The following is a 16,016-nucleotide window of genomic DNA, read 5'->3' on the forward strand; positions in this document are numbered from 1 at the left end:
TTGTTCTCCCCCCTCCCCTTCCCATATTGTTCTCCCCCCCCCTCCCCTTCCCATATTGTTCTCCCCCCCTCCCCTTCCCATATTGTTCTCCCCCCCTCCCCTTCCCATATTGTTCTCCCCCCTCCCCTTCCCATATTGTTCTCCCCCCCTCCCCTTCCCATATTGTTCTCCCCCCCTCCCCTTCCCATATTGTTCTCCCCCCCTCCCCTGTCCCATATTGTTCCCTCCCCCCCTGTCCCATATTGTTCCCCCCCCCTGTCCCATATTGTTCCCCCCCCCCGTCCCATATTGTTCCCCCCCCTCCCCTGTCCCATATTGTTCTCCCCCCTCCCCTGTCCCATATTGTTCTCCCCCCCCTCCCCTGTCCCATATTGTTCTCCCCCCCCTCCCCTGTCCCATATTGTTCTCCCCCCCTCCCCTGTCCCATATTGTTCTCCCCCCCCTCCCCTGTCCCATATTGTTCTCCCCCCCCTCCCCTGTCCCATATTGTTCTCCCCCCCCTCCCCTGTCCCATATTGTTCTCCCCCCCCTCCCCTGTCCCATATTGTTCTCCCCCCCCTCCCCTGTCCCATATTGTTCTCCCCCCCTCCCCTGTCCCATATTGTTCTCCCCCCTCCCCTGTCCCATATTGTTCTCCCCCCTCCCCTGTCCCATATTGGTCTTCCCCTGTCCCATATTGGTCTTCCCCTGTCCCATATTGGTCTTCCCCTGTCCCATATTGGTCTTCCCCTGTCCCATATTGGTCTTCCCCTGTCCCATATTGGTCTTCCCCTCCATATTGGTCTTCCCCTCCCATATTGGTCTTCCCCTCCCCCGTCCCATATTGGTCTCCCCCCTCCCCCGTCCCATATTGGTCTCCCCCCTCCCCCGTCCCATATTGGTCTCCCCCGTCCCATATTGGTCTCCCCCGTCCCATATTGGTCTCCCCCGTCCCATATTGGTCTTCCCCCTCCCCCGTCCCATATTGGTCTTCCCCCTCCCCCGTCCCATATTGGTCTTCCCCCTCCCCCGTCCCATATTGGTCTTCCCCCTCCCCCGTCCCATATTGGTCTTCCCCCTCCCCCGTCCCATATTGGTCTTCCCCCTCCCCCGTCCCATATTGGTCTTCCCCCTCCCCCGTCCCATATTGGTCTTCCCCCTCCCCCGTCCCATATTGGTCTTCCCCCTCCCCCGTCCCATATTGGTCGTCCCCCTCCCCCGTCCCATATTGGTCGTCCCCCTCCCCCGTCCCATATTGGTCGTCCCCCTCCCCCGTCCCATATTGGTCGTCCCCCTCCCCCGTCCCATATTGGTCGTCCCCCTCCCCCGTCCCATATTGGTCGTCCCCCTCCCCCGTCCCATATTGGTCGTCCCCCTCCCCCGTCCCATATTGGTCGTCCCCCTCCCCCGTCCCATATTGGTCGTCCCCCTCCCCCGTCCCATATTGGTCGTCCCCCTCCCCCGTCCCATATTGGTCGTCCCCCCCCCCCCCTCCCCCGTCCCATATTGGTCTTCCCCCCCCCCCTCCCCCGTCCCATATTGGTCTTCCCCCCCCCTCCTCCCCTGTCCCAGTTTTTTAATATATATATGTAATTTTATTCTAACGGAATTTTGATCTTAATATAAATATTTATCTCAAAATATACTTAGAATGAAATTGTGTGTGTGTGTGTGTGTATATATATATATGTGTGTGTGTGTGTGTGTGTGTGTGTGTGTGTGTGTGTATATATATATATATATATATATATATATATATATATATATATATATATATATATATATATATATATAAATAATACAAAATATACATGTGTCCATATACAAAATTACATACATAATATCATAAATATACACGTAGACTTCAAATTAAGGATGCACCGAAATTAAAATTCTGGTCCAAAACCGAAAATTCAGGATGCCCTTGGCCGAAAACCGAAAATGACATTTTTCCCCAAATGATTTTAAAGTTTTTTTCCTATAATTTTAATATTAGACTTTTTAATGAATTTAATCTAATATGAAAAACTTCCCTTCTCTTTTAGTGGTCCCCCCCTGCTTAATGTTCCTCTCCCCTCCCTCCCTCAGTGTGCACTTGTCTCCAGTGTTGAGTGCAACCACGTACTCCTCCTCATGTGACTTCATCCTGGAGGCGTTCCAATCGAAAGCTCCTCATAGTTGTTTCAGAGATTTTCAGGGCTAATCATACGTCCAGTGGCTGCCACCCTGACTGGCTCAAGATTGTGCTTGCTCATTCATAACAGTCAAACTCTGTTCTTGTACATCCTCTCAGTGCAATGCAGGCAGCTTTCATGCTTCTCATGGGAAAATATGTGATTGGAGTAAAGGTAATGAATAGGTTATCGTTCAGTTTTTATATGTAAGGGCGGTAATCTGAAATCATATTGATATCAGGAAAATATAAAATAACAATTAAAGGGACACTATAGGCACCCAGACCACTTCAGCTAATTGAGTGGAGCATCCCTATTGTTCTGTGTGCTGCAATGGCACTGGGGTAAGGTAAAAATAAATATTTTAACACTTTATTTACCCCCATGAAGGTGGGGGTGGATGTAGGTAGGCAGAGGGAGCTACAGTGCCAGGAATACAGCTTGGTATTTCTGGCACTTCTAGTATCCATTAAAAAATATATATATATATAATGCCTTTTGGTGTTATAGTTTTGCTTAAAAATTTGAGTTGCAGGCTTTTTTTGTTCATGCATGATAATGTAAGCAGTAGTACTATATATTTATGTATAAACCTAAAAAGTTAGATCCTCAACTGTTGCTCTCAAAATCATCATGCAAGTTACAGTAAATCTAGCTTTTCATCTGTCACAGATGGAAACTTGGCTTTAATCCTGTCTCTCTTCCTTAATCTTTCCTTCTCTTTTCTCAGTAATTTAGAGAGTCCTAACAAGATGGCGAGTCAAAGGATAACACGGGATACTTTCGATGCTGTGGTGCAAGAGAAAATGAAAAGGTACCGGATTAGTCTGGATCAAGCAATATCTGAAACCATACAGGAATTCCAGCTAGAAGGTAATTTACTGCCTTGCTATTTGTCCTTCTTTAAATAATAGCACAGAATTTAAATAAAACAATAGTAAAGTCAAGAAAAAATGCTAATAATACTGGTCAACTGAATTACTAAATTGTAATTTGCCTCCTAAATTTCAATCCATCTATCCTTATAATGTGTGAAGGTCACCTTCAGCTAGGTATGCGCTTAATCTGCACTGGTGAAATCGCCAGCAAATGTTTAGATTACGAGACATGCTGACCTCAACTTATGCGGAATGGTGGTTGAGATGGTTGACCGCACAAAAATAGGGCCAGATTAGGGATATAAAAAAAAAAACCCAATGCATTTGCCAGTGATCTGGTCAGTGCAATATAAAGATTTTTATTCAATACATATATATGTGTGTGTGTATATATATAATTAATTAGTATATTGATTCTGCATCTTTATGACTATACCCAGTCACATGGCAACTTCAGAGTTTCAGAGTTTATGGTACAGTTTCAAAGACTTGTGTCCCTTCGTTTTAGATTTATTTGAAATCATTTTGTGTCCCACTTACTGTTGCACATGAGGAAAGTGCAGTGCAAGTACAATTTCTGTATATTTGTTCCTTCCCCTAAGATCCCCACATGATTGTCTAAATATGCCAGTATGTTTATGTTTACTTAGTTTAATCATTGTTGCTTTTTTTTTCTATAACCAGGGCCCTCAAACATCTCAAGGATTCCAATGGAAAGCTTTGATTCTATATACAGGGATAGTGAAAGATATCGTGACCTGCCCCGTGATACTTTGACTAGAAACTGGGATTTGGAGAAAAGAAGAGAGGATCTTGCACGTCAAACATTACAACTTAGAGAATACGGAAGGGAACCATCTCCAACAAGATTTGGTGATTCGTTTTTAGACCGATTGCGTTCAGAGGATGCTCGGCTAAAAGAGAGATTGTTACAGGAAGAACTTCATGCTACAAACCGTCGGATTAATGAACTTGATCCACTTAGGGCCCGAGAGCGTGATCTTCTTGTTAACAGGGAGCTGAACTTCAGCAACAGGCGCTGGGAGCTTGAACGTAATGCTCTGCGTTCCTCAGAGTACAACATGGCCCGACCAGGTGTCTTTAGGGATTTTCGTTCACCACCACAAGCAGATAGATTTGGACAGAGGGCAAGCTCTCTTCAAAGTGAGTACCGGTCAGCAGGAGTAAGGGGAAAAATGCCCACAAAGCAAGTACTTGGAGGAAAAATACAAAGGGGTGGAGGAGCTAGGTTACAGGTAGGACGCCCAGTACAGAGTGGAAAAGCAGGGCAATTTGAGAAAATTGGTGAATCCTCAAGCAAGCAGCCAGAAAGTGAGGCTGCGGAGAAGGCAGCAGCTGAAGGCAAAGATGACCAAAGTCCATCAGCTAAACAAAGCCTACAACTAATACGGTGGTCCAAGTTAAATTCCTTGCTCACCGATGTTGACCTAGTGATGCAGCATAAAGCATTGTTCAAGGTTAAAACAGAAGCCTGTAAGATGATTGTAGAATGCTTCAAATGTCCTATGACAACCGATCGCCTAGAATCCTGTTTTTCTCTTGCGAAGGTCCTAAATCATCCAGCACTGAAAAATCTCAGAATTGATAATGATTTGTTAATTTTGTTGATGAAGAAGGTAGTTGTAAAGAATAAAAATGAGTTCTTTGAGATCATAAAGCCCTTTGATAAGGAAATGATGACAATCCAGCAACGACTACTCAGAAGCGTCACTCCACTGCTTATGGCCTGTAACACTTTTGAGTTGAAGCATTCTATCCTCACTGACCAACGTCAGCTGAAGGGTGCTCTCAAGAGCACAGTGTTATTGTGTCGCAAGTCAATGGTGCTTATAGGACAAATATTTGCATCCATTACTATTGCCAGGCAGAAAAACATTTTGGAAGTATTGGGGCTTAGTGAAATGGAAGCTAAGCCATCAGAGTATCCAAATATGAAAGATTCGTTCCTATTTGGTAAGGAATTCCTTGACAAGCTGAAAGATTGGCTCAAAAAAAGTGGGAACAGATTTAAGTTAAAATCCCGTGTCCAATATGAGGAAAAAGCTGACCATGATGAAGAGGAGTCTAAGGTTGCAGTTGAAACAAAAGGTAAGTTCCCTTAAATGTATCATGTTTAAAAGTAACTTATAAATAAGATTATCATTATGCACACATAATGTTGATATAGCGCTACGGAATTTGTTGGCGCTATATAAATAACATAATATAGTTGCAGGCAAAACGTGGTATGACCATAATTTTAAATGTTTCTTTACTCTTATGTATTGTACACCTGTTCTGTATCTGTATTTTTTTCCTGGTTCCACAATGCTCCTCTGATTGTAACATATGCATTATTTCCTCCAATCCCTTACCAAATCTGTCATCATTTTTCATTTTTGTGTGTATTATTTTGTAGTACATACTTGTAAGCAACTATTTCAGTGCATCTTCTGGCTTACTCTTGCTCTCTGGGGACAGCTATATTTAAATGGGTATTCTAAGCACCACAACAACTGTAACTTAAAGAAGCAGTTTAGTGTTGCAAAAACTATGCACACTGTCAAGATCTGAGACAGCCCTGGTGCATTTTTTTTTAATTAAAAGTTACATTAAATGTAGCAGTTCTGGTTTCTATAGCATTTCCCTGTAGACCCAGCAATTTATATGCTGCATTTTCAGAGAAAATAGTATGGCATGGATGCCCCCCACTCTTTCTGAATTTTCTGAGCCCTTTTTGCTTCCTTATCCCTCTTTTTAAAACAAAAAATAACCTCCCTCTACCTCGTCCCTTTGCCGGTTCAACCTCATAAGGCCCTGTGTGATGTCTAAAGAGGCATAGGTGTGTGGGGAGCTTAACCTGGTGCTGGATTCCAGGTAAGTATAAAACTTTGTTGTTTTTTTTGCAGGTTTATTGCCAATTGTAAGGGGTGGCCTAACTAATAGTGCCCTATAGGGCATTTCAAATAGAAAAAAGTCCCCCAAAAAAGGGTTGGAGTAATCTTTTAACTGGTGTATGAGGTTATATATTGTGCGTAAGGTTATGTCACCTATTGGCTTTAATTTTTAATATTTTTAAGAATTCATATCACTTTATTATAATTAGAGGAAGGGCTTACTGAGCCAGAAGGGAGAAAACTGCAATGGTTACGTTGCAGGGTTAAATCCACTTATGGTAGCTGTCATACTGACCGCAACTAGAGGCACTTGCACTGCACTGACGTGGAACTCCTTTGGAAAGCATTGAATACAATGTTTTCCTATGGGGAACCTTGGGGGTGTGTGCCGTGATCTGAGGAGCATTGGATTGACCGTGATGGAGGAGGCCATGCCTCTTCCATAATTTCTCAGGAGGTGGAATGATGAGAAGCGCCGAGGAAGCCTCGGACTTGGAAAAAAGTAAATCTTGTAATTTTATTGCTAATAGGGCGGGGGAGAGGTTGCACATATATCCAACTAGGGACAGGGGGACTAAGCATTATGAATTACGTTTTTCATGCCTAACATTATAGTATTCCTTTGAGCACTCTAACCCATTAATAAATTGTGATGTCTATACACTGACCGATCTGGGACAAGATCAGTTCTGTAAAAAGAGGCATCATCATTATATTACTTTTGTGACACTTATTTTCTCATAAGAAAAACAAATAATCTATGTATACATTAAAATATGTTCAAATAAGCTGCTGTGCTAACAACCAGAATGCAATTTGTATCTCTCAGTAAAAGAAGAAGCTGACCCTGCAGTTGTAGCACAAATCGACCAGCTTCTTGAGTATGCATCGAAAGGAAAACAATCAGATGGTGAAAAACCAGCATTTTGGTGAGCACAATTTCTTTTATTTTCTAGCAGAGATGGCAAACATTGTGTATCTTTGAAGTTTGGATCTCAGTTGTTTAACTGACAGTGGCCAGTGTGTGTAGGAGGTTAATATTTGGTTTACAAAAGATGTGTTACAAACAAAGATAATAATATAAAGTCTCCAAATTCAATCAATTGGGATTTTGAAATTAAATGTATGTGTGTATGTATATCTATATTCATCAAGGCTGATTTTGACACGCACACGCACGTTTCTCTGAAACTATGTTTGCATCTGAAGGGTTAAAACCTGAGGGACCTGGCACCCAGGCCACTTCATTGAACTGAAGTGGTCTGGGTGACTATAGTGTCCCTTTAATGACTTGGAGAGGATCTGCAAAGAGGAGTGGGACAAAATCCCTCCTGAGATGTGTGCAAACGTGGTGGCCAACTACAAGAAACGTCTGACCTCTGTTACTGACAACAAGGGTTTTGCCACCAAATGCTAAGTCGAAGGGGTAAAATACTTATTTCACTCATTTACATGCAAATCAATGTATAACTTTTTTGACTTGCATTTTTCTGGATTTCTTTTCTTTTGTTCTGTCTCTCACTGTTAAAATACACCTGCCATTAAAATTATAGACTGATCATTTCTTTGTCAGTGGGCAAACGTTCAGAATCAGCAGGGGATCAAATACTTTTCCCCCTCACTGTATGAATGTATGTGTATACACTGGTCAGCCACAACATTAAAAAGCTGACAAGTTAATTGAATAATTGATAAATCATTAGTAGCACCTGCCAAATGCCCAGGCAAGTGCCATGTTAGCCTCGGGGCGGGCGGCTAACTGAGCTCCAGGCGGGTAGCGAGGGAGCACGGATTTGTGAGCTCTCCCTGCTTAGCTCCAGAGTGATGCCAGGAGCTGGAATATGACGTCACATTCCGGCTCCCGGTATCACTCTGCGGCGCGCCTGGACCTCAACTGGCCGTCAGCCTGCCCAAACAGCCCTCCCAGCAGCCCCACTGGACCACAGCTAAAAAATTCACCCAGCTCTCCCAAAGGTAGTTGGTGGGAAATGTGTATGTCTGTCTCTGTCTTTGAGTTAGTGTGTGTCTGCGTCAGTGTGAGTGAGTCAGTGATTGTGTGTCTGTCATATTGTCTGTTAGTCTTTGACAGGAAGAGGTGTGGCCTTGACTGGAAGGGGTAGGGCAAATTTAAATTGGGGGGTGCCAGAGTTCAGTCATGACTAGGGTAGCACAGATCCAAAATACACCACTGCCCATGATGACCCCTGTCCACCGCCGTTCATCATGGATGATGTGAGCATCAGAACTGGACCATGGAGCAGTGGAAGAAGGTTGCCTGGTCTGATGAATCACGTTATCTTTTAGATTAGGTGGATGGCCTGGTGCATGTGCGTCATTAACCTGGGGAAGAGATGGCAGCAGAATGCACTGTGGGAATTAGGCAGTCTGGCGTTAGGCAGTGTTATGCTCTGGGAAATGTGTCCTGGTTTTCATGTGCATTGTTGCAGACCACGTACATCCCTTGCAATGGTGCTCCCTGTTGACAGTGGCTTCTTTCAGCAGGATAATGCATCGTGCTACACAATTGTTCAGGAATAGTTTGAGGAACATGACACAGAATTTAAGGTGTTGCCTTGGCCTCCAAATTCCTCAGATCTAAATCCTATTCCTGAAAAAACAAATCCGATCCATGGATATCCCGCCTTGCAACTTTCAGTACTTAAAAGATCTGCTGCTAATGTCTTGGTTCCAGATACCACAGGACATGTTCAGAGGTCTTGTGGAATCCATGTTTTGGCAGCATAAGGAGGAACCTACACTATATTAGGCAGGTGGATTTAATGGTGTGGCTGATCAATGTATAATCTGTGAGACTTGTATATCAAATACCTAGTCATAAGATTAAATTACTTGAGGGTTTATATTATGTTTGACACAATTATATATTTAAGTTTTTGCCATGACTTCTTTGTTTTGTAGGTTCCTATTCGACAAAGAAAGCAGTGAATATATATATTATCGCCATAAACTTGCTGAATTTCAAAAATCTACTGGCCAGATAAGTGTAAGCAATGTTCAAACTAAAAAACCCAGGAAGTCCCCTGAACAACTAGCTTGTGAATCTGTGAGAGCCATGCTGTATGCAAGAAAGGCACATGCAATAAAGAGAAAGACATTTAAGTGCTTAGCCTACTCAAGGAGGCAAAAGGTTAGGAATTTAAGGAAAGTGAAGACCCGATCCACCAAAAAGGTTTTAGTCAAGTCTGAACCAATGGAGGTGTCATGTGCTTCCAAAGAACTGGATCAGAAACCTCTTGAAGGCAAGCCCTCTACCACTTCTGCTTCAACAAAATCATCTGCCCAAGTAACTAGTGAGGTCTCTACCCCAACTTCAGAACCTGCTAAATCCTCTGCACCAGCTACAACAACTGCAGCCAAGGCCTCTGCCCCCGCAACTACCGCCGCCAAGGCCTCTGCCCCCGCAACTACCGCCGCCAAGGCCTCTGCCCCCGCAACTACCGCCGCCAAGGCCTCTGCCCCCGCAACTACCGCCGCCAAGGCCTCTGCCCCCGCAACTACCGCCGCCAAGGCCTCTGCCCCCGCAACTACCGCCGCCAAGGCCTCTGCCCCCGCAACTACCGCCGCCAAGGCCTCTGCCCCCGCAACTACCGCCGCCAAGGCCTCTGCCCCCGCAACTACCGCCGCCAAGGCCTCTGCCCCCGCAACTACCGCCGCCAAGGCCTCTGCCCCCGCAACTTCCGCTGCCAAGGCCTCTGCTCCTGCATCTGCTAAGGCTCCTGCATCTACCCTGGCCAAGGCCTCTGCCCCCGCATCTGCCAAGGCCCCTGCTTCTACCCCGGCCAAGGCCTCTGCTCCCGCATCTGCCAAGGCCCCCGCATCTACCCCGGCCAAGGCCTCTGCCCCCGCATCTACCCCGGCCAAGGCCTCTGCCGCCGCATCTGCCAAGGCCCCCGCATCCACCCCAGCCAAGGCCTCTGCACCCGCATCTGCCAAGGCTCCTGCATCTTCCCTGGCCAACATGTCTGCCCCTGCATCTACACCAGCCAAGGCCTCTGCCTCTACATCAACCCCTGCTAAGGCCTCTGCCCCTGCATCTAGCTCGACCAAGGCCTCTGCACCTACTCCAGCTAAGTCATCTGCATCAACTTTAGCCAAGGCCTCTGCCCCTGCTTCAAAGGCTCCAGCTTCAACCCCTGCAAAGACCTCTGCAACAACCAGATCAGCTACCAAGTCTGCTACACCAACCAAGACCTCTCCTAAAACCACTGAATCTGAACCACAAGAAACCAATGTGAAAGACGAAGCCTCATCCGAAAGTCTGGATTTGGATGGTAGGTTTATTTCCTACTTCTTTTTGCAGTGATATTGCTAGACCAAGTGTGTAACACTTAGTGAGAAAAGCAAATGGTACTTAATTATTAGAATATAATTCACTGACGCTTACAATGTATAGGACTTTGCTGGTATAAATGCCACAATTTGAAAGTCAGACCTCAAAAAGGACACCCATGTTTCTGCATTTGCCATCTCACAGTTTATTCAAACCCATAATTGATATTATTAATTGGGTAAGATATGAAATAGAAAATGATAAAAGCATTTTCCTCTTCATTAACTGGGCTGCAGATGTCACCATTTTGACTTTGACTATTGTTTTTCAATTTTTTTTCTCATAGCAAATTGAGCAGAATAGGAAATTTACTGACCTTTTACATGGAATACATTTTCTGTGCCTTTCCACAAGCTGTTTGTGGATAATTAAGATGGTTTATAAATTGAGTCATATAAAGTAAAATAAAAAGGATCAGTTCATATCTGGAAATAAATGGAAATTTTCCTAATCCCAAGCACGCCAGTTCCACTTTAAAGACCTGTGGAACCCTTTTGCATACTAACTTGTTATATACAATTGCAAGTGTATGAATTTTAAGCCCTGCGTTTTCTGCATTTTTTTTTTTGTCATTGAAGGGTCAGTCTAAACACCATAAAACTTGCCATATTTGCAAAAAAAGTCACCCTGTGCACTGGGCTACCTGTATGAATTTTATCTGTATTGCTGATCACCACACACAGTTCAGTTCAGTAAACAGGCATTGAAGTAGCTATTATTTTACAGAGCAACTCCACTTCTCCTAGGTGATGAATGGAAGTGCTTTTGAGTTAAACTACATATCCCTTGAACTCCAGACTCTTCCAGGGGAGGGATCTGGTTACCTACTACTCACGCTTGCTGTTTAAGTGCAATAGCATTAGGACATTTAGGACGTTTTTTTATAATGCATTATGTAGACAAAGTGAATCATTTAATACAAAAGTGTACTGAAATATACACTTTAAAGCCTTTGAATACAAATTATTTTAGAAAACTAAACATCTGAAGACCTAATATTGAAGTTTTTAAAGCCTTATGCTCTTGCATAAAGCAACCTATTGAATATTGACCCAAAACTGATATCTTCTTTGCCCATTTAGTTGATGAGAAGACAATGGACACCGCTGTAAAGCTGGCTCAGTTCGTCGTTCAGATGGGTCCAGAACTTGAGCAATTTAGCATGGAAAATAGTGTGAACAATCCTGAATTCTGGTGAGTTATATTGGAAACATCTTGGCAGTTGCAAACTCTTTAAAAATAGGTTCAACTTAAATCGTTTAAAGCATGTAGAAATAATAATTGCACCAGTTTGAATACATCTTTAATCCATTCATTAAGATGTTAAAATCATGCATATTTCTTCTTATAAATAAGGTTTCTACGTGAGAAGGACAGTCCAGCATACAAGTTTTATAAGCAGAAGGTAGAGGAGTTCAAACAAGCAGAGGAGGACGCATCGGAGGAGGAGGAGGAGGATGATATGCTGGAAGATGATAGCGAATTGGAAAACATAAGAGCAGACGATGACCTGCTCCTGGAAGATAGTGAAGATCCAAATATGGATGCCGACTGTGAGGCGGCTGAGGCTCCCAACAGTGATAGTTCACAGGTTGCTGCATTTAGTCAAATGCCAACCCCAGCACGGCCACAAATGCCACGAAAGAGGGTCTCTAAATTGAAGGTTGGAATGTTGCCTCCTAAAAGAGTTTGTCTTGTGGATGAACCTAAAGGTATGAGAACTCTCTCTATTGACTTTAGCGCTGCATTATTGACGATTAAGGTTATTCACTAACATTGTGAGTAACAGGAAAATGACAGCCTACAGGGCAGTAGCAATTCAAATTTGGTTGTTTGTCAGATGGCACGTTAATGATTAGGCCGTAATGCTGGCCCGGTGCATGATTTTTAGGTCTCATCTGACTATACATTTCTTTTTTGTAAATATGATTTTTATTAATGTATTTGCAGTGTATATTCGTCAAGAAAAAAGGGGGGGGTGGGGGTCGGACTGCAGGTCCCTGGAAACAATAACATAAAGTATTCGCATGTGGGCTCGCAGGCCCCAATGAGCTATGTGGACTTGCAGATCCCACGTATTCTCTCTTTTGTGAATATGATTGTTATTTTCAGTTTTAGTTCGTTTGAAGAAGAAATCAGATGTATGCAGTTTGTGACTCGCAGGTCACCACGTATACGGTAACTGAAGAGGCGCGCAGGCCTCTGAGTCAATTTGTGGTTATTGGTTTTCGAGACTCGCAGGTCTCTTCAGGTTTAACACGTAAAAGAGCGTCATGGTGGACTCGCAGGTCCCCTTCGTGTATATAAAGTTATATAGCTTAGGTAGTTGTCTTACTGTGTGTCTGTCAGTCACATGATTTCTTGTCAGTTGGGGGTGTATAGGCGGGGAGGGATTGTTCGGTTCCCCGGTCATGGGGGGTCAGGTGGGATTGTCATCGTGTCTAAGTAGGAGTGGAGACGTGGGTCTCTCTGTTGCGCATTGATGTGTGTGGTGACTCGACTTGTAGTATGTTAGTGTATGGGCCAAGGTTGTGTGTCCCCTGTATTCGGGGGTTGTGATCACCACCGTGGCTTGCGGGGTGTCGTGGTTGTGTGGGTCACACGATCTCTCTGGCCGCCTGGTTGCCTGTCATTAAGTGATTATCCGGTAATCTGGTGTCCTCTTTGTTAGTTATAAGTGGGTGTCCCGTTTATGGTTTTTGCGAGAACATAAGGTATTTGTATGGCTAGGCAGAGTGGTCCAGTTCCACGCGTCAGGAGTATCTTCGTGTGGGGTGAGTAGTGTATATCGTGAGACCCTTTTTTCGTGCGGTTTTGGCCTTTCGTGTCCAGTTGAGTCACCGCCTTAGGGTCTCGCCTATCAAACGGTTTATTTTCATTCAGTGGCTACCGCAGTTGCAGTGACAAGCGTTGCATTCGCAACTAGGAACATGGGGGGGGGAGGGGGGAGTGTGGGTGGGGTAGGTATGTGGTGGTGGTGATGAGGGTGTGAGTAATGATCCGGTGGGGCTTGGGGGTTGTGGGTAAAGTGTCCTCAGTCTGTGTCGCGGTGGTCATTGGGTCGGAGTTTGAGTTGGAAGTCGAACTTAGCAGTGACAAGGGTCCAATGTGTCCATGTCTCCGTGTAGGCCGTAGGGGCGGCGGTGGCCGTCATGGTCAGTTCTTCTAGTTTCCTGAGTTCTTCCATTTGGGCGAACCAGGTTTGGAGTGGGGGCGTTATCTGTTGTTTCCAAAATTGGGGGAGGACTTGTTTGGCTACATTAAGCATTTGTACGGTCAGGGATTTTTTGTATTTGGATCTGGGGACGGGTGTGTGGTGCATCAGCATTGCCGCCGGTTCCAGGGGGGGTGGTGCGTCGGAGAACCTCCCTATGATGTCATGTATTCCCTTCCAATATGGTCGAATTACCTCACAATCCCACCAGATATCTCATGGTACCTGTCTCTTTGCCGCATCTCCAGCATAGTTCGGTTTGGGTAGGATCTATACTATGGAGGAGGTGCGGTACCAGTTTGTTAGCAATTTGTATGCCGTCTCCTGTGTTCTGCTGTATACCGAACAGTGGTGGGTAAAGTAACATATGGTTTCCCATTCCGTCTCTGAGAATGTTTTGTTTAGGGCTGTCCACCTGCCCATGAAGAGAGGTTGTGTCGTGGGGGTCTCGGTTTGGAGCATGTTATATAGGAAGGAGACTCGTGGGACAAGGGGTCCGGATGTAGGCACCGTCTCGAATGTGGTCCGGTCTCTAGTGAGGGCTGGTCCCTGTGGTAGGGTGAGGACAAAGCTGGCCAGTTGGGCGTGTTTGAAGTGATGTAGGAAGGTAGGTGGGGTCTCCCCCAGCATGTCGGCTAACTGTTTGCATTTCCCTTTTGTCAGTTTGTGGTGCAGGCGTGGGGTGTGTGTCGGTAGGACGTCCCTAAACGCCTTTGGGTCTAGTCCCAGTGGGAAATCGTCGTTATGTGTCAGCGGTAGAAGAGGAGAGGGGTATGGTGCCAATTTGCCTGACTTTGAGACTGTTCGCCACACATTTAGTGTGTGTTTGGTGTATATGGAGAGCTCCCTCCCCCCTGCGGTCGTCCGGCCCCAAGGTATCTCGGAGAGTGGTCTGCCCGCTTCCACCTCCTCCGCTGTTTTCCAAAGCTTGGATACCCCCTCTTTGGACCACTCCATCACTCTCTGGAGGTGTGTGGCCACGTAGTAGAGGTGGAAGTCCGGGAGGGCTAGGCCTCCCTTGTCTTTGTGCTGCATGAGGTCTCATTCTGGGTCGTTTGCCGTTCCATATGTAGTTGGTCATCGTGGTGTTAAGGGACTTAAAGAATGATTTGGGGATTGTGATGGGGATGGTCTGGAGGAGGTATAAGAGGCGTGGGAGGAAGTTCATTTTAATGACCTGAACCCTTCCCAGCCATGATATGTGTGGGTATGTCCAATCTCTCATGTCCCTTTGGAACGTTGCCTGCAGAGAAGTAAAGTTTTCCCGGAAGAGATTGCCGCTTTTCTTAGTTAGCCAGGTACCTAAGTATCTTATCTTATGGTCTGTCCATTGGAAAGGGAAGCTCTGGCTTAGGTTCTCGGCTCTCTTGGCCGGTACGCTCACGTTGAGGATATAGGACTTAGTGTAATTTATTTTCAGGTTGGAGACGTCTCCAAATTCCTGAAAGGCTTTTAGGATATTGGGGAGTGAGATAGTCGGGTTAGTAACGACAAATAGGAGGTCGTCCGCGAACGCGGCAACTTTGTGGTGTGTCGAGTCGGTTACGATACCAGTAATATCTCCGTTGCGTCGGATGTGTGTCAGGAATGGCTCGAGGGCAAGGACGAGGAGTAGTGGGGATAGGGGGCATCCCTGCCTAGTGCCATTGCGTATGGTGAATGCTTCGGTCAGCGCCCCATTGACCATGACATGTGCCGTTGTTTCTCTGTATAGTGCCTCTATCCATCTTGTCAGGCAGGGACCCACTCCCATATGTGTCAGTGTTTCAAAGAGGTATGTCCAGCACACCCTGTCGAAGGCCTTCTCCGCATCTGTCGATAGCAGGAGAAGGCCCCCGACTCCCCGCTCCTTCCCGTGCATAAGGGCTAGCACTCTTGTGGTGTTGTCCCTAGCCTCGCGTCCCGCCACAAATCCCACCTGGTCCGGCTGGACCAAGGACGGGATGTGTGTCGTGAGCCGCGTAGCCAGAATTTTGGCCAGTAGTTTAACGTCACAGTTGATAAGTGATATTGGCCTGTAGCTTCCACATAGTTCCTCGTCCCTGCCCTCTTTAGGGATGATGGTGATGTGGGCCGTTAGGGCTTCTTTAGGTAGGTGTTGACCTTCTCTTACCGCGTTGAAGGATTCCAACATGGGTGGGTATAGGGCTTCGGCAAAGGTTTTATAATACTTTGTCGGGAGACCGTCGGGGCCTGGGCTTTTGCCCTGCTTAGTTTGTTTAATTGCAAGTGCTAGTTCCTCTAGTGTGATTGGCTCGTCTATGAGCGTGGATACTTCTCTTTCTATAGTCGGCAGCGGGTATCTTGAGAAGTACGTCTGGATGGTTTCTCGTAGTCGTGTGTGGGCTGCTTCAGTTTGTGGCTGTGGTAGGGTGTACAGGTCCGAATAGTATGTACTATTGTCAGTCGGGAGACGGTGTAGAGTCCCGTGTTTGTCCCTGATTCTGTCAATGTATGTCCGCTGTCTCTTTTTTTTTTCAGCATCGTAGCTAGGAGCCTGCCACTTATTTCCGTGTAGGGAGA

At 45.6% G+C, this 16,016-nt stretch overlaps 1 protein-coding gene across 6 annotated transcripts in view; it reads left to right on the forward strand.

Annotated features, from left to right (window-relative positions):
* SUGP2 (SURP and G-patch domain containing 2) overlaps positions 1–16,016 on the forward strand; it is a 39,942-nt gene that overhangs the window by 6,227 nt on the left and 17,699 nt on the right. The window contains exons 2-8 of one of the 6 annotated variants that reach the window (XM_063455380.1): positions 2,884–3,026; positions 3,716–5,140; positions 6,758–6,857; positions 8,848–9,835; positions 9,884–10,220; positions 11,362–11,473; positions 11,636–11,991. In XM_063455380.1, coding sequence (XP_063311450.1) covers positions 2,906–3,026; positions 3,716–5,140; positions 6,758–6,857; positions 8,848–9,835; positions 9,884–10,220; positions 11,362–11,473; positions 11,636–11,991 — 3,439 coding nt within the window. In that variant the 5' untranslated portion in view covers positions 2,884–2,905. Of the gene's footprint in view, positions 1–2,883; positions 3,027–3,715; positions 5,141–6,757; positions 6,858–8,847; positions 10,221–11,361; positions 11,474–11,635; positions 11,992–16,016 lie in introns of all 6 variants that reach the window. The other 5 variants (XM_063455381.1, XM_063455382.1, XM_063455379.1 and 2 more) reach the window with 5 other exon arrangements.

This window comes from Pelobates fuscus, chromosome 5 (genome assembly GCF_036172605.1).
Source record: "Pelobates fuscus isolate aPelFus1 chromosome 5, aPelFus1.pri, whole genome shotgun sequence".
Lineage (NCBI taxonomy): Eukaryota > Metazoa > Chordata > Amphibia > Anura > Pelobatidae > Pelobates > Pelobates fuscus.